Source organism: Zootoca vivipara, chromosome 8 (assembly GCF_965207765.1).
Source record: "Zootoca vivipara chromosome 8, rZooViv2.hap1.1, whole genome shotgun sequence".
In the NCBI taxonomy this organism is placed as follows: domain Eukaryota; kingdom Metazoa; phylum Chordata; class Lepidosauria; order Squamata; family Lacertidae; genus Zootoca; species Zootoca vivipara.
The window spans coordinates 47,819,940-47,838,468 of record NC_142591.1 but is presented as its reverse complement, the minus strand read 5'-3'; the positions used below and the strand labels follow the sequence as shown (position 1 = coordinate 47,838,468).

Below are 18,529 nucleotides of genomic sequence, written 5' to 3'. Positions count from 1 at the left end.
ACCCCACGTTCAAGTCACTGTTTTGCTCCTGATGTGGCAAAAATGTTTGGGAATCCTGGGAATTTGTAGGGAAATTGTCGCTGGGCTGAAGTGACATCTAAGCTACTTCTGCCAGGTCTGAGGGCACTCCAAGCTCAGCTCACTTGCTGTTCTAGGGCTGCCAACTCCTGAGAAGAACAGTTCTGGTGTTTGGGTGGATGGGGCCCTCAGGGCCAGGGAGAGGGGCCCAAATATTCTAGAGGGTAGAGTCCAGTGGACTCTGATATACTGGAGTAGAGTCTAGTGCAAAAAGAGTCACACCAGGTGAGGTAGTGGTGTGTTTGGGGGGGGGGTGAAAGGCTTTGTCCCTTGATTCTTGACCTTCATAAATGTATTGAAACTGAGAGACGTAGGCAGACAATTGTTTTCCCTTCAGTTGATGAGAAGTAGGGATGAATGGGGGTAGATTGGGAGCTTGCAGAGTTATGACAGAGAGTGGATTGTTTCAATTCTGCCCTACCAAAATTCTGAACTGGATCATGGAAGCAGGAATGGTTTCCTCAGTCCACTCTAATTCAGTAAGGCAAAGGTAAAACACAACACAACACAACACAAGAAACCTCACTGTATAGAAGACCTTCAAATGCAACTGGGGCATTCAGCTGCATTTTTGCACTAGCGCAAGGCAGGAAGGAACATCTTCAACCCCACACCAGAAACTTTTCTTTATTTCTGGATTGTGTCTTGAACCTACTGTAAGTTCTGTGTCCACTCTAGAATTACCATCCCCATTACTGGAAGCCATGGTTCCAATGTGGATTTCTGTATGGAGATACCTCCAGTCTATCCCTTAACTGCCAACCCCACAGTTTACACTGTTCATAGTGGCTAGAATCTTGATGCCCAGATAAACACTAGTAGAAAAGTATGGGAGCTGCTTTGGGTTCTTAGTTCTGGAAGCATCTATTTGGCATTTCTAGGTTTTTTAATATTTATTTTAGTCAAGTTCACACTGCTGTTATGTCTGCAAATAGACAAATCTGTTTCCTGTCACAGCAGCTATAATTTAGACAATGACAATTTTAATGAGAAATGTCATCTGTATCTTCTCATTGAGTGTACTGATAAGAAACTAGTAGGAAGATACTTAAGTTTTATCTACAATCACCCTCCCCACAGTTCAGTAAAACTTAAAACAAATCTGTTCTGTTAGTCTTTGGTATGTAGCTCCCTCTGCTGGAACCTAGAGTGGATCACAGGTTAGAATCATTAGGCTAGAAATCTATACAAAATAAAAGGGCCACATTTCTGAACAGAAAAATTAGGAATATGGAAAATAGAAATGCTTAGTACACTAAGCAGAAAATATATATGATAGATTTGTATATCTTTGCTCTTTATAACAGTATGCACTTATGCTGAGCTGAAACAGAGTAGCCCCCCCCCCCAGTTACCATTTTTTCACCCCTCATGAAAAGCTTCCACTTTGGTGGCTGAACACCCTTTTGTGAAAAAGTATTCACCAAAAAAAAAAGTATTCACAAAAGGATGGGTTTGGCAAAAATGAGGAGGAGGAAATCTCCTCCAGAAGGTAGGTGTTCCTTTGTTCCTCCTAGTTAAATGTTCTCGACTGGTTGTGGTACAATATGGGGGGGAGATGTGCAACTGGATGTGCAGCCTGTGAAAGTAAGACAGTGTAGATAGAGAAAACTGGTATTCAGATGCACATCCAAATGGGGATGTCATTCCTTTTCACTGCATTGTTGTCACTACATTTCACTGCATTGTTGTCACTGCATTGTTGTCACCTACATTGGCTCCCAGTACGTTTCCGAGCACAATTCAAAGTGTTGGTTTTGACCTTTAAAGCCCTGTTATAAAATCATATTGGGGGGGGGGGTGTTGCAGGACACCATTACTAATGAACAGAGAGGGGTGACCGAATCTGACAGCTGCAGTTACCCAGAATCCCTCGCAACACCACCTTCTTCACCTCTGCTCCACTCCAGAGACCCGCACCCCTCCCGCTCGGATGCAACCCTGCCCTAAGGATCAGCATATGCACACATTTCCACATGACTAGCAACTTGGGAGCCATAATTCCCTGTCAATGGTATCTCATTCACAATGGAAGACTCCTCTGAACAAAAGACAGTGATCAACTCTTATGAAAATGTTAATTTCTCTTTGTGTTTAGGAATTCACACCTGGGAGGAGTGATAGGAGGACTAGGAGAGGTGTCAAAAGTGCTCAGATTTCTACCTTGAACCCTCCTTTTTGTGAGGTATTGATTACATAGCTGTGATGTAGGAATGATGTATTGGGGGCGTTTCTTGGTGATGGGGAAACTGATAAAAGTGGAGGTTCTCTTTTGTTCTGGGTTCCTTCCTTGTTCTCCTGCGTGAGGGGAAGGACCCTGTTGCAACAGCAAATAAAGGCTTTGCTTCTCAAACTTCTCTGGTTGGCCTCTGTTATATATTCTCCGACCGATGGAGAACCCAATAAGGCTCTTGTGTACCCCATAAGGGAATAAGAGCAGATTTTTTGCTTAGAACAGCCCTAAACGGCCTCGGTCCGGTATACCTGAAGGAGCGTCTCCACCCCCATTGTTTAGCCCGGACACTGAGATCCAGTGCTGAGGGCCTTCTGGCGGTTCTCTCACTGTGAGAAGCAAAGCTACAGGGAAGCAGGCAGAGGGCCTTTTCGGTAGTGGCACCTGCCCTGTGGAACGCCCTCCCATCGGAGGTCAAGGCAATAAACAACTACCTGACATTTAGAAAACACCTAAAGGCAGCCCTGTTTAGGGAAGTTTTAAATCTGTGATATTTTAATGTATTTTGCTATTTGTTGGAAGCCGCCCAGAGTGGTGGGGGAAACCCGGCCAGATGGGCGGGGTATAAATAATAAATAATAATAATAACTAGTAGTTAGATGCAAAAGTATGTGGTGAAAGTTTTGCCATGCATCTTGGTTATTCCACAGCCCACCCCCCCAGAAAGGTAGGGCACGAATATTTTGAAATAAAAGCACTGCCCTCAGTGTTGTCTGCTTGACAAATGTGATTTTTATGCTCTGGTGCCACCAGTAGCTCTATGTGATCACTGATTGGCAGGGATCTTGCACTGAAGGAGAGAGAAACCATTTAAGTGGCAAAGAGGCAGTAACATTTTGGGGCCATGATCAGGTATAACCTTCCCAACACCATAAAAATGTGGAGTGGGGAGGTCATGATGCTTTTCACACTCCTCAAAACCTACTTTTCATATTGAAAATATCTGAGTGGAGAATTCAGCATAAAACTGCAATTTGAATGATTGTTCACTTAAATGAGTTCAGTGAGTTGGGTTCAATAAAAAAGTGGGCTCAAATGTTACATTATGAAAAGTAACAATAGTATTTTTTAATGCAAATATACCAATAGATCAGCAGTGGCCCAATACTACCAGTTTTCTCCTTGTCTGTGTGCACATAGTTCTAGCTACCGCACATTGATTTCGTAACTGAACCAAGAAACAAAACTCTGCTTTATTGTAGTGGGAAATCCCTTAACACTTCCTGAGCCAATGAGAATGCTACACTTTAGTCACTTAAGCGGCATTATTCCATTGGCTTCAGTGTGATTTAATGCATTTGGAAAGATAATTACCGTAAACACAACCTTAGTGGATTTTTCAGTACAAATAGGTTATGGAATTATTTTTCAAATATTCTGAACATTGTTAACCTGGATGCATCCCTGGAAAGTTTACCCAAGCTCCCAACTGCTTATGGATAATAGATGGAAAAACCGTTCAAAGCTGTTACTTGGGATGGGGGAACGGACTTAGCATTTCATCAATCTGAAGTACCTCTACATTTTCAACTTCAAGGAGTTTGCTCACGTTCATGCAATTCAATAGCTTGTGTTTGACAGCATTGAAGAGTTATTGCTCTTTGTGCCAAAGATACCATTATATCAGTAGTGAGCCACAGAGATCTGTTACGTTTGTTGCTGACCTCTCAAGAAAGCCATAATAGCTGACTGTTTAAAGTACCTTAACTTCTCAGATAAAAGGTTAAAGGTGTGTGAGGTAGTGTTATTTATTGGTCCAGAGCATGTAAACACATTTCAAGCAGATGTAGTAAGCACACATTTGGATTACAGGAGCACTCCTTCAGAGTTAGTGACATCTACAGAGTAAATAACTTACTCCCTGCTTCAATTCTTCTTCCTAAAGAAAGATTGGATCATTGCAAGTCAGATGAGCCTGAGCTTAAAGTGTAAGGGGAGAGAGCTGAAGCTACAGAGCAGGATTGTCTCTTTTGCTGTGCACCTCTGTACATCAACAAATATACTTTGATAAATAGGGGTAGCTAACAGGAAAAGAATAAAATTTTAGCCCCTGCAGGTATTAAGTTTAATGAGACTAGGCTAGTTTATGCCAGGACTGATTTTTTTTAAAATGTGAACAACATTCCAAACAAAGAAGTTGAGTCCTTGCCCATCTGCCCCCTCCCCTCCCCAACTTAATTTCTGTTATCAAAGGGATGCATTTCTGCACATTAGTCCCCTTCCAGATCATTTAGGTTGAAGAGGTTAATAAACAGGGGGTTTATATAATGAAATATGACAACTCACAACAACACTCCTTAGCCCCTCAATACTAAGTACCTGGAGAAAAGGCATTTGGATCCACTCTCCACTGCTGCTGTTTTTGTGGAAAGAATGGTCAAATTGTAGGTTGAAAAGATAACAGCAACAGCAACCTATTTGTCTGGGCAATGGGAATGATTAATATCTGAAGTTAGTGGGAGGTATTTCCCAGAACAAACATCTATGGCAGGGATGGGAAATCTGGAGTCCCCAGAGCTGCTGTTAGACTCCATCAACCCCAATCAGCATGGCCAATGCTCAAGGGAAGGGTGGAGTTATAGTCATACATCATCTGAAGGGCTACAGGTTCCACATCCCTGGTCTAGGAGATAAATCGTATAGGCTTGGGAATTAAAATAGTTTACCTTTAGCAGTTTCATGAGGCCTTCTAACTGAACCATGAGTTCTCTCCGGCTTTCCTGAAGAGCCGACATCCTCTGTTCAAGCTCATCCTTCCTCTGCCTAAGAAATAAGCACTTAAGATCAGGGCATGTAGCTAACCATTCCAAAGCTTCCCAGACAAATGAGCATGCAGTGGAAAAGCCTGCATTTGTCATCCAAAACATGTGGTATAATGTTGCACCTGATTTCCTATGCAGGAAGTTTTTGTCCCAAGACTGTCCATGAGCACAGCTCAAGACATGGAGCTTGGTTCCACTCTTGCAGCAGATGAGGTGCCATGGACAAGCCCTCCAGAATCTTTTCCTAGCTCACCCCCATGCTACTGCCAATGCACCAAATATATATTTATATATATTCATTTTATTGTTTTATCTGTCTCTTATTCCAAGAAGCTCAGGACAACATGCACAGACAGTCCTTTCCTCACTTCTTAATTTGTCTTCACAACAATCCATAAAATGGGTTATGCTGAGAGGGGATAACTTGCTGAAGGTGACCCATTCAAGAGAGGATATGAAGCTGGCACTCCCTTGTCCTAGTCTGATACTCAATATTGATTCTCTGATGGATCAAATGTTTACCAGCTAAAAGTCTGCCCACACAAAAGGCTGACATTTCCTGAGCATCCTGGATTTTTGTCAGAATCTGTGCTCCTTCTGCCATTGTGAATTCAAGTTGGTAAAGCCTATTGGACTGTCGGCTGGGTTTGGAACCAGAAGTTGCTTTTTCAATATATGAATTACTCTAACTCTTGAGATTCCTTTCCCTGGTAATTCAGCTATTCCACTAGGTCTCCTGATCCAGGACAAACTGATGCCACACTGCTGAGTATGATCTTGCATCTATTTGCTGATTATTTGGCACAATGCACATTGCCTCCTCAAAGGTGCATTCACACACATGTTCATCCCCTGCTGACTACAGTATCAACAGATATGGTTTCAAACACAATACTTTTCAATGTAAGGAACATGTTCAGTGTCCTTTAAGGAGATACTAACTTCTGGCTTTTTTGGTGTCTTTTAAAGCTGAGTGGTTAATTGGGGATAGCATAGAGCTGCTGAAATAACATAATGAGCACAAATCATGATGAATGCTCAATAAAAAAGGAGGTCTGGAAGAGTCCTTACAGACATTGTCTTAACTTCCACTCTCAACTTCTTAGCCAACTAGAATGACAATTTAATAATTAAGTTTCTTCCCCAGTCACCTGGTTTCAGTTTACTGGGCTGACTTTTTGAACTTTCTGGGATCTTTTGAATCCCCCCAGCTAGAACAGCCTTTAAGCAGAATGCATATTTGTGTTCTAGTCAGTGCTTTTCTTCTAGGAAAAAAAGTGCTGGTACTACATACCATTGCGTACCCCCAGAAAAAAGCACTGGTTGTGGTTCAAAACATCTGGAGGGCACTAGTTTGGCAAAGGCTGGTGTTTATGTTAGAGAGTCACAGTGATATTTTTTATGAGAGAACCTAGCCAGTACACTGCACATAACACTTGGGGAACAACCACATAGTCCTTACTTATATTTCCATTATGTTGAGAAGCTTTCATTTGGCTATTTTGCAAATGTTGTGCAAGGAATTAAAATAAGCTCCTTTAACTATTAATTAACTATTATTATTCTGACCACATGCAAGCTTGGGCAGATACTGCTTCCTGTGACATTGCAAATTAAAATGGAGGACAGATCTCTGTTGACAAAACTCCCTAAGGGACATTCAGTATCAATAAATGTAAAGAAAGTTATTGGGGTTTTTTTAGTCTGTGAAGCAAAATCAAAGAAATGAAAAAAAAAAACAAGCACCACACACATGGGCTTACTCCTAGGATAGTTTACACAGGATTACAGCCTCAGAGAGTCAAGTAAAAATTCCAGCATTGCATAATCAATGGACTTTTTTTATTAAGTAAAACTATTTTACCCTATAACAGGCATCCCCAAACTTCGGCCCTCCAGATGTTTTGGACTATAATTCCCATCATCCTTGACCACTGGTCCTGTTAGCTAGGGATCATGGTAGTTGTAGGCCAAAACATCTGGAGGGCCGCAGTTTGGGGATGCCTGCCCTCTATTAAGCTAAAGCAGTTTCTAAAACACATTTTAGGATGGATCTCCAAAAGCGAAACAGTTAATCTTGAACATTGATCTTGTTCACTTTCTAATAAGTTCTACTACACTCATGCTGCATGTTGCTGCCATTATTTTTTTTCTAGTTAGAGGAAGAGTTATCTTTTGACAACTCCATTAGTAAAATCAATAATGGAAAACACAACCTCAAAACAATATATGCTACCTGGTAGTGTGCCCCACTCAACTCAAAGGGGCTTATTTCTGAGTAGAGATGTGTAAGATTGTGGTTGATATTTTTTTTAAACACCCCCCTGAAGTCATTGGCTGAATATAATATACTGTACTAGTGGAATTCAGCCCGTTTAAAAACGGGCGCTAGAACGCTGCTCTGTGCAGCGCCGGCATGAGACGGGGCTTCGGAGACCTCCGAAGCCCCGTCTCATGCCGGCGCTGCGTGCTGAGGCGGCGGGGGGGAGGAGCGCTTCTCCCCCCCCGCCGCCTCGCCGCGCACCTCCCGCATGAGACGGGGCTTCGGAGGTCTCCGAAGCCCCGTCTCATGCCGGCGCTGCGTGCCGAGGCGGCAGGGGGGAGGAGCGCTTCTCCCCCCCGCCGCCTCGCCGCGCACCTCCCGCATGAGACGGGGGCTTGCGCTGCGTGGTGAGGCGGCGGGGGGGAGGAGCGCTTCTCCTCCCCCCCCCGCCGCCTCGCCGCGCACGCCAAGCCAGTCCCCGAGCCGAAGTGCGGCGCGGCGGGTGCTTTTCGCCGTTTGCCTCCGGGAAGGCAAACGGCGAAAAGCCCCCGCCGCGCCGCACTTCGGCTCGGGGACTGGCTTAGTGGCGGCGGGAAAAAGGGGAGGAATTCCTCCCCTTCTTCCCGCCGCCGCCAAGCCAAAGCCGGCTTCCCTTGGCGCCCGCTGCTGCTTCGGCTTCCTCGGGGAAGGCAAGCAGGCGGGCTGTCTGCCTGCTTGTGTTCGCCGAGGAAGCGCAGTCCCATGCCGGCGGTGCGCGGCAAGGCTGCCGGGGGGAGTGCTTCTTTCCCCCGCCGCCTCACTGCGCACCTCCAGCATGAGAGTGGGCTTCGGAGCGGCGGTTGGCGGAGCGGCGGTTGGCCGTTGTCCCTCCGTCCAATCCCTGTGTCCCTGGGGCACATGCGCAGTGACCCAGGGACACACGGGACAGCTTGGACGCAGGGACAGCTTGGACATTATTATATAGGATGTACTTACCTCAGGAGCCGAAGTTCTGCCAGGAGAGTAGGATTCTGCGCTGCCTTCTCCGGAGTGGGTTGAGACGCCTGCTCATGTTCAAGTCGCAGCCTGTGAATCTCTTGTAAGATTTCTCTTACAGAGGAAGAGAAGAAAAAGGAAAAAGAGGTAAGCCGTCAGTAACGTTTTCATTGAGGGCCCCTCTAGATGACCTGTTTATTGGGCATTCATCCTGGCTTGTGCCTGCACAAAAGAACATCAGGAGCAGCTGGTGACAGGGGAACTGCTTCACTAACTGGCAGGTGGGTTACTGTTGCTTACCTTGAGGGAGAGGCAGCAGAGAGGCAAATATGGTGCAAAAGCACCAGCAGGAGCACCTAGTGTGTTTGCACTGTGCAGACCTCCCTGCCACCTAGCACCTCCCTCTCTTGGTAAGCAAGAGTGTCCCACCTGCCTGGAAGATAGCACAGCACTTTCACTCTCAAGTGGTACAACACTTCTGGATTTACCTAGTTGGACTCTGTTGAACATTCTTTCTGATTTGTTCGTGGGGTGGTTAAACGATGATGAGCATTTGTCCTGCATTCATTCCGATTTCTTATGGGGTGTTTATATGTGTTCTCATTAGTCAATTGTTCATTTCTCACTTTTCAATGCATCTCCCCATCACTTAACAAACCACAAAGTGTTTGTTTCTTCTTTTTATGGATTTGTTGTGCTAGGGCAGAGGCTTTCAACTTTTTTGAGTCCATGGCTCTCTTGACCAACTACATTCTTTATGTGGCACCCTTGTGGGGCTCAAGAGCCGAGTTATGTCACCCCTTGCCTGCAGAGCTGACAGCCTGTCACCCTTTTTCAAACACCCTCCCTTGTGGAGTCTTCCCTCAGCCTCCTCTCACCTCTCATTGGGAGTACTCCAGGCAGCCTCTGCTGCTGCCCCTGGTCTCTGAGCTGCCTCCCCCTCCCCATCCCAAAGAGAGGTACCTTTTCACACTGCCCCAAAATCTGCTCCATGGAAAAACCTGAAAGCTTGGATGCTGCAACTAGGAAGTACTGTTTAAGTACAGATTGTCTTATTGTTTATTAAATTACACCCCAAACCCAGAATCAAACAGTAGCCCCACTGTATTATACTGCATCTATAGTCGACCACAGCAAACTATGGCAAGTTCTTAAAGAAATGGGAGTGCCTGATCACCTCATCTGTCTCCTGAGAAATCTCTATGTGGGACAAGAAGCTACAGTTAGAACTGGATATGGAACAACTGATTGGTTCAAAATTGGGAAAGGAGTACGAGAAGGTTGTATATTGTCTCCCTGCTTATTTAACTTATATGCAGAATTCATCATGCGAAAGGCTGGACTAGATGAATCCCAAGCCGGAATTAAGATTGCTGGAAGAAATATCAACAACCTCAGATATGCAGATGACACAACCTTGATGGCAGAAAGCGAGGAGGAATTAAAGAACCTTTTAATGAGGGTGAAAGAGGAGAGCGCAAAATATGGTCTGAAGCTCAACATCAAAAAAACCAAGATCATGGCCACTGGTCCCATCACCTCCTGGCAAATAGAAGGGGAAGAAATGGAGGCAGTGAGAGATTTTACTTTCTTGGGCTCCTTGATCACTGCAGATGGTGAAAGCAGTCACGAAATTAAAAGACGCCTGCTTCTTGGGAGAAAAGCAATGACAAACCTAGACAGCATCTTAAAAAGCAGAGACATCACCTTGCCGACAAAGGTCCGTATAGTTAAAGCTATGGTTTTCCCAGTAGTGATGTATGGAAGTGAGAGTTGGACCATAAAGAAGGCTGATCGTCGAAGAATTGATGCTTTTGAATTATGGTGCTGGAGGAGACTCTTGAGAGTCCCATGGACTGCAAGAAGATCAAACCTATCCATTCTTAAGGAAATCAGCCCTGAGTGCTCCCTGGAAGGACGGATCGTGAAGCTGAGGCTCCAATACTTTGGCCACCTCATGAGAAGAGAAGAATCCTTGGAAAAGACCCTGATGTTGGGAAAGATTGAGGGCACTAGGAGAAGGGGACGACAGAGGACAAGATGGTTGGACAGTGTTCTCGAAGCTACGAACATGAGTTTGACCAAACTGCGGGAGGCAGTGCAAGACAGGAGTGCCTGGCGTGCTATGGTCCATGGGGTCACGAAGAGTCGGACACGACTAAACGACTAAACAACAACAACAACAACAATAGGTTCCCTCATGATAGATTCACCACAGTTTTGCTCAACTCTGCCTTGATACTTGATACATTTTGTTTCTATCTGCAGGCATACATGTAGCTTGGAGGTAGGTTACAACAGACTCTTACCTGTTCTTATTTTCAAGTTCTGCAATAAGCTGCCTTTGTTGCTTATTAGCATCAATAGAGAATGAGATATCTGGAGCACCTCTCTGTTGTGGTTGCTGTTGCAGTTGCTGGAAGACAGGTTGTTCATGTCAATAACAATGGCAAATAGAAGTATATTGTTTAAAGAAAGACACGCCCATCTTTCGTCCTTTTTGTATTCATACACATATTAACCATATGACTGATATCATACAGCAATGCTTGTATAATACACGGGCTAAAGGTGTTTATTCAAATTCAATTAATTTCAAAAAATTATACCTTGCCTGAAGAAACTCAAGGTGGTCCACACAATACAAAAACAAAATTGAAATCCCCATCATTACCTTTCCCCCTGCAGCCTTCTGCACACCCACAAAATGTGCTCTGGAGGGTTGAGGAAAAGAAGAAGAAAGGGAAATCCAATTGTGTGACCAAAAGTGCACTCTGTGATATTGGGTGGAAGAACCAAATACATACACCTGAGACACTGCACTTAAAGTGACTAGCAATTAACTGATTTCTGGCCCACATAAATTATTTTGGCCTTCATTCCATCCAGTCACACTTCTCTCATAACCACTCGGTTAATTGACAGCACAGTGGTACCTCGGGTTTCAAACACTTCGGGTTTCAAACACTTCGGATTACAGACTCCGCTAACCCGGAAGTAGTACCTCGGGTTAAGAACTTTACCTCAGGATGAGAACAGAAATTGTGTGCTAGCAGCAGGAGGCCCCATTAGCTAAAGTGGTACCTCAGGTTAAGAATGGACTTCCGGAACGAATTAAGTTTGTAACCAGAGGTACCACTGTATCTGTTAAGAATTTCCTCAGAAGACCTTGTGATCAATCTCACTCCCTGCTCCTCCTCATGACAGAAGCACTCCTTGGTTTATGACACCATCAGTAATCGAAAAGTCAGGATAATATTTGGCCATTGACACCATCCTCATCTTTGAAGCTGGTGCTCCAGTGGCAAAGTTATAGACAAGATGCACACTCTCGGCCTTGGTGAGGAACTGTGATAATTAATCTGCTGTTCCCCTCCCATTTTGAAGACAACTGAGGTGAGTTAACAAGAGTAGAATACTATCAATAGAATACTAGCACAGCTGAAGCAGTCCTGGCTTTATGGAACAAGGTCAGTTGGGGAATGATAGCATCACAGAGGCCTGAGGCTACAGCACTTGAAACATATCCAACAAATGGACTGACTAACTAATGCTCTGAATGTATTCACTGGCTGTATTTTAATCAGAATTGCATATAAGTAGGTATGGATTCAAGTGATTTTACTGTCCCAAGTGCTTAGCAAATAAAATCATAATGGGCACGATCTCACTTTCTTCTCCTAGATGGAGAAGGTCCTCTGCTGGGGTGGCACAACACCTTTGAAAAACCTCTTGAAAACCTCTGCTTGGTGGCACAAGCCAATATTTTGTTCCACTGGTGCAAGAGAACTCTTTCTACAGCAGTAGTTTCTTTCCTTTAACTGTCATGTAATAATTTTCAGAGAAAAGTCTCACAGTATGACGAGCATGATAAGTAGCTTTTACTTTGAGAAACTGTGCTGCACATGCAGCAAGGGTGAGGGAATAATGTCTGTCATTAACTGGAAATCATGGTCTATTTTAGGGATGACTGAGTTCTTCCAAAGTCCCCTTGGATTAGCTTGGAAATGACCTGAGCCCTCAAAACCTGTATCATTTCTCTGAGGCAATCGAAGGCCTGGAAACAGAAACCTCATTCTCAGCCTGTAATACTGCCAGGAATATTCATCCTCCTTTGGAGGATGAAAGGACAAAGTGAATGGTAGTGGTGATGGGGAACCCTAGCTGCTGCTAAGGACCCTCTTGTCCTAAGGGTGTTCTGTGGCAGATGGGGTCCAGCCTTGGATTTTGCTTTTGCCCCTGCAGTATTGCCAAAGCAGCCTCAGAGATTCAGCATTTGCTGTGGTAGCAGCTAGAAATCATGTATGCTCACAGAGATGTCAGCATTTCCAATCTTCAGCTTTAAGGCACCACTGAATTCAATAGGACTTCCTCCTCCTCCTCCTCCTCCTCCTCCTCAAAATCATTTTTATTAGGACTTCCTTATGAGTAGTCATGTGCCTTTAGACTAGTGATTGGGAGGGGCTGCCAAGACCACATAACACAGGTCTTGAAAGACCTACAATGGCTCCCAGTACATTTCTGAGCACAATTCAAAGTGTTGGTGCTGACCTTTAAAGCCCTAAACAGCCTCAGTCCAGTATACCTGAAGGAGCGTCTCTACCCCCATTGTTTAGCCCAGACACTGAGGTCCAGCTCCGAGGGCCTTCTGGCGGTTCCCTCACTGTGAGAAGTGAAGTTACAGGGAACCAGGCAGAGGGCCTTCTCGGTAGTGGCGCCTGCCCTGTGGAACGCCCTCCCATTAGATGTCAAAGAAATAAACAACTATCTGACGTTTAGAAGACATCTGAAGGTAGTCCTGTTTAGGGATGTTTTTAATGACTGATGTTTTAATGTATTTTTAATAGTTTGTTGGAAGCTACCCAGAGTGGCTGGGGAAACCCAGCCAGATGGGTGGAGTATAAAAATAAATTATTATTATTATTATTATTATTATTATTATTATTATTATTGATTGCAGTGACTTCTAGACTTGTGCCAATCAATCTTTCAGCATGGCTAGAGATAGTTCCTCCTATGTAAACAAGTCTATCCCAGGGGATAGTGGTAGCTTTCCTCAACCCTTTTATTTCCGCAAGTTCAAACAAAACCAAACCACCTCCTCCTATTGAAAGCAACTTACTGATGAAGTAGTCTCGGCTGCCAGTCTTGCTGCATACCTTGCGATCAGTCTGTGCTCTTCATCTAGACGGTTTGGGCTGTCAAGCAAACTGTTGTGAGGGAAGGGCAAGGAAAAGTGGGAGAGCAATTAATATATAGGTCGAGAGGAAAATATTCCGTAACCTATACATAAAAAAAGTTACATAATAGAGGTTAATAAAATTATGAATCGTGTGGAGAATGTGGACAGAGGAAAATTACTCTCTCTTGAAACTCTCTTGAAACTCCGAACTCAAGATCACTCTGTGAAATTCCCTGGCAGTTGAATCAGGCCAGACAAAATGAAGTATTTCATATATTGCACAGTTAACTTACGGAATTGATGGCTAAAAGATGCTGTGACAGAGGCAGCTTCCAAAGGGGATTGACAAAGTTCATGGAGAAGTCTATCAGTGGCTATAAACCATTCCAGCTAAATGCAGCTTCCAAGTTCAGGGATAAAAGGTAAAGGGACCCCTGACCATTAGGTCCAGTCGTGACCGACTCTGGGGCTGCGGCGCTCATCTCGTGTTATTGGCCGAGGGAGCTGGTGTACAGTTTCCAGGTCATGTGGCCAGCATGATAAAGCTGCTTCTGGTGAACCAGAGCAGCACACGGAAATGTCGTTTACCTTCCCGCTGTAGCGATACCTATTTATTTACTTGCAATTTGACGTGCTCTTGAACTGCTAGGTTGGCAGGAGCTGGGACCGAGCAACGGGAGCTCACCCGTTTAAATACATCAAAAAGTTTCATATGAAGGAAAATCTCATACAAATACATGCCCATATGCCTCATAACTATATTAGAGGCATATGGGCATGTATTTGTATGAGATTTTCCTTCATATGAAACTTTTTGATGTATTTAAATGGTTCAGCTTTGTTGATAACGCAAGATTTCTCTTTGAATCTGGGATGAAGCAAAGTTCTGCAAATTTTATCTTCTATATTACAAGACACTGTTGTCTAAATGGAAGGTAAGAGATCACTGGGAATTCTGTGTATGGTTTAGATTGTCTTGGTACAGAATATCTCTCCCCCCCCCATTAGAATGGATTCATCCTTCAGTAAAAGCCATCTGCTTAAATGGTGCATATATATAAAAACTGAAACTGAAAAAAATGTGAAAGAAACAACACTTGAGGAAGAGTGAAGATAAGTGTTTCATTCAGGACAACTTATTAGAAGCAAAATTTTCAGTCACATAGTTTTTTGTTTTTTTTTGGTATAAAAAAAACTTTATTGAGAATAAAATACAAAATACAGACAAAAAAAAGAAAAAAGAGCACAAAAATTCGAAAGTATACTACAAAAATATTAATAATACTATAAAACAAATCATACTAATCAAATCATGAATCAAACACAAACCAAAAAACATAACAAAGGAAAATCCTCAAAATTTAGTTCTCCATTTAAATTAAAGCTTATCTAAACCCACGTTATCAACTCCCTTATCTCTTCTTCATTATCTATACTCTGTACATCATAAATTCCCATAAACACCTTTATTTCCAAACCGACTTCCTCTTGTCCTTCCTCTTGTCACATAGTTTTTAATTAAGCACTGGCATATATGATAAGTTTAAGTTTAAAAAAATCAATAGATTGTGTTCAAGAAAATAAGCATGGCAAGGCAGAGTAGATGAAGGGCCCACAAGGACACTGTTGGAGATGCAACCCATGTCTGTGTACCCATGTCCTTCATATGTACAGATACACTGTGACCACAGTGGCCTGGTTCACACACACACACTGCTAACCAAAATCATGGCACAGCACATACAAGCAAACATGGGGTTTCTGGGGAGAAGACAGTGGCCATGTTGCTCCTCCTCTGGTTCTACTGCTGCTGCGCTGCTAAAATATAAGCCATGGTTTGGCCTAGCAGTACATCCAGACTTAGGCTTGTGACAAATCAAGTGCAGTAAGCCATAGAACAAACCTTGGGGACATCAAGCCCAAGTCTGAATGTAACACTACAGTGGAACCTCGGTTTATGAACACCTCGGTTTACGAATTTTCAGTTTACGAACCATCATAAACCGGAAGTGTAAACCGAGGTTTCCAAGGCCTGGGCCGCAGCTGCGGAGGTGCTCCGATGCCTTCGCAAGCACAGAGCGATGCAAGCGCGCACAGAGGGTGCCGTCTGCTTTCCCCCTCCTGCTCCCGACGCCGCTCCCCGACTCACCTCTGCCACCACCGAGCCAGGCTGCCCGCCCGCCCTGCTTGGAGTTGATCCGGCGTGCCTGGCTGCCGCCTCCTTCCCCGACCCTGGCGCTCGCCTCCTACATGCCCGCTTTGCTCCTTTTAACTGCCGGGCTTATTTATTGGGGGGGGGCATTCATACCTCGGGGCCGCGCAGAAGCTTAAAGCGGCGTCCGTGAAGCTTTCGCCAACCCCTGACCCAAAGCAGCTCCCGCCGGCAGAGGCTGTGGCCTTCGAAGGAAGCGCTTTCTTCTTCAGGGCGCTGCGGTTCGTTTAAAAGTGCTGCCGGGAACTGCACCTCCGCGAGGGGATAAAGCACAGAGCCTGGGATTCTTTCGAGGGAGAAACGAAACGGCAGAGGCTGTAGGAATCCGGCTCATTTCGATCCCCTCAGGGAAACTTCCATGTGCTTTATCCCCTCGCGGAGGTACAGTTACCGGCAGCCCTTTTAAACGAACCGCAGCGCCCTGAGGAAGAAAGCTGAGGATGAGCTGCCATTGCCGGGCTACTGCATGCCCAGCAGGGCCAGGATCTCGCGACGCTGTCGCCCACTGAGGCGTCGCTGCTGGGGTGGCTGCTGCTGCAGGCAAGAGGCAGCCTGCTGCCGGTCAGGGCGGGTCATGTCCGGGGCTGAGGTCTTCCCGGCAGCCCCTGCGAGCAGGGCCAGGATCTCGCGCCGCTCTCACCCGCTGCGGCGTCGCTGCTGCGGCGTCGGCTGCTGCTGCTGCTAGCAGCAAGAGGCAGCCAGCAAGAGGTCAGGGCAGGTAATGTCTGGGGCTGAGGTCTTCCCGGCAGGGCCAGGATCTCGCACCGCTCTCACCCGCTGAGGCGTTGCTGCTGGGGCGGCTGCTGCTGCTGTGGACAGGAGGTGGTGGCGTGGTTTGACGCCCGGCGGGCCCAGGGCTCTCCCACCAGCAGCAGCATGAGGAAGAGCAAGGGGATTGGGGCTGGCAGGAGCCGCATCCTGGCGCCCAGCTAGGCAGTGGCAGCAGCAGCCCGGCTCGAGGCGGGCTAGGCAGCCGCTCGCTTCCTCCAGCCCTGCCCTCCGCCGAGCGACGGTGAGGGGCCCTGAGCACATGCAGAGTGCCTCCCCTCTGCCAGGAGCGTAAAAGACAGTAAAATTTGTGTTGCCTTAGCCCCCTAAGGCATCGTTTTTCCTCGTCTGGAACGGATTAATCCACTTCAATGGGAAAGTTTGCTTTGGTTTATGAACACTTCGGTTTATGAACAGACTTCCGGAACCAATTGTGTTCATAAACCGAGGTACCACTGTAAACCAAACCAAGGTTTAGCTCACAGCGGTGCAACAGAACTGGAGGAGGAGTGATGTGGCTGGGATCTTCTTTCTAGGAACCCACATATTTGCTTGTTCCCAAAAAGCCATGGTTTGAATTGTGCAAACTGGGCCACTGTAACTATAAGGGAAGGGCGGAGGAGGTGCAACAAGAAAAGTATTCTACTTTCCCCCATTAAGAGTAGATAGCAGTTAGTCGCCAATAAGGAAGGAAGGGTGAACCTGCACCACAGTTACCACAGAGTCTGGTGCTGAAGGCAGGATCCTTCCTTCCAAATATTCCATGTGCGCCTAATAGTGCCTATTGAATTGTGGGAGAAAGTAAAGGTTTCCCATAGGAAATGTGCCTGAACAGGGGGAAATTGCTGATTGTTGTCGTAAAACTGCTTCCAAATATGCTGTGAAAGGCCAGGGGGATCCCAAATCATTCTCGTAGTGAAAAAGTCATTAGATAGGATGGAAAAAGTCATTAGATAGGATGGAAAACCAGAACAATTCTAAACATCCTCTCCACTAGGCAAGTCAAGAGGTGACAATTCCATCACTTGTTTGCTGTCATGACAACAGAACATGTGAACATACACTTGGACACTGTGGTTGGAAGTTTGTGGGAGAAAGTAATTCTAGAAATTATTTTGATATATACTTGTATAATAATATGTGGGAAAGGGCAAGACAACACCACTAGCTATTTCTCAGTTGATAGATTTTCTGAGACTACTAGAGTGTGCTAATTCACCCGAAGTCAACTCAGATGGCTCAAACAAATTAGTCATATCACACTTGTCTGGGAAAGGAAACAAAGACACCCACACTCCAGTAAACACAAGCCACTCTGATTTGAAGGAAAATTACTCCCCATCCCCACATGCCCAAAATAAATGCAAGTTAAAAGTACATTTCATTTTTGAAATTTGCATGAGAAATATGTTTAAGGAACCAACACGCCTCAATCTTGGTTATTCAAATATCTCGATTGACTGAATTCATCTATGTCCCTCATGTCAGTGCAGCCCTCTGGGGACCTTACTCCTATTTAACTGCGAGTATCCTTGGAGTTGTCAACTTTTCAACTGGCTGCTGTAAATATGTCTCTTAGCAGAAGGTTGATGCACCAAGATTAGCAAGTGATAATATTATTTCCATGCCATGAAAGTTTCAGAAATTCTGCGCATTAAACATACAACAGCAGGCTAAGGCAGCCAGCAATCCACTCAGTATCACTGATACCTCCCAGACCATTTGGATGAGGCTGTACAGTATGTAGAATTCAGAACTAATGTTTTGTTAGCCTCTGTGAAGGTATGCTGTTTTGCTTTATTTGATGATTTTTTGGTTTTTTAGTGTTAGCATTTTCTTAGGATGATAATGGCTTTTGGAAATGGACCACATGCACTGTGGCAGTATCAGTCACTGTTGCTACGTGTGATCATTTGCTACCACACTGAGTAGCAATCCGACCTGTATTGGATAAAGCTGTGGCTTGCATTCAAATGGCAATGGAAGATTCCCAATTGTCTCTAGTCTGCATGCTCCATTACTTGTTATGAAAAGTTGCCCTAAACCTTTATCTAAG

The 18,529-nt window shown here is 45.0% G+C and overlaps 1 protein-coding gene across 23 annotated transcripts in view; it reads right to left on the bottom strand.

Moving 5' to 3' along the window:
- Nucleotides 1-18,529, bottom strand: part of DTNA (dystrobrevin alpha) — a 204,888-nt gene that overhangs the window by 17,088 nt on the left and 169,271 nt on the right. For 18 of the 23 annotated variants that reach the window (XR_015951476.1, XR_015951478.1, XR_015951480.1 and 15 more), the window contains 5 exons: nucleotides 13,434-13,521; nucleotides 10,621-10,727; nucleotides 8,312-8,425; nucleotides 4,978-5,074; nucleotides 4,170-4,190 (listed from right to left, as the gene is read on the bottom strand). Coding sequence is in view for 18 of the 23 variants with exons in the window: in XM_088675464.1 (XP_088531590.1) it covers nucleotides 4,170-4,190; nucleotides 4,978-5,074; nucleotides 8,312-8,425; nucleotides 10,621-10,727; nucleotides 13,434-13,521 (427 nt within the window). In the remaining 5 variants the exon portion in view is untranslated. The remainder of the gene's footprint in view (nucleotides 1-4,169; nucleotides 4,191-4,977; nucleotides 5,075-8,311; nucleotides 8,426-10,620; nucleotides 10,728-13,433; nucleotides 13,522-18,529) is intronic. The other 5 variants (XR_015951477.1, XR_015951479.1, XM_088675456.1 and 2 more) reach the window with 1 other exon arrangement.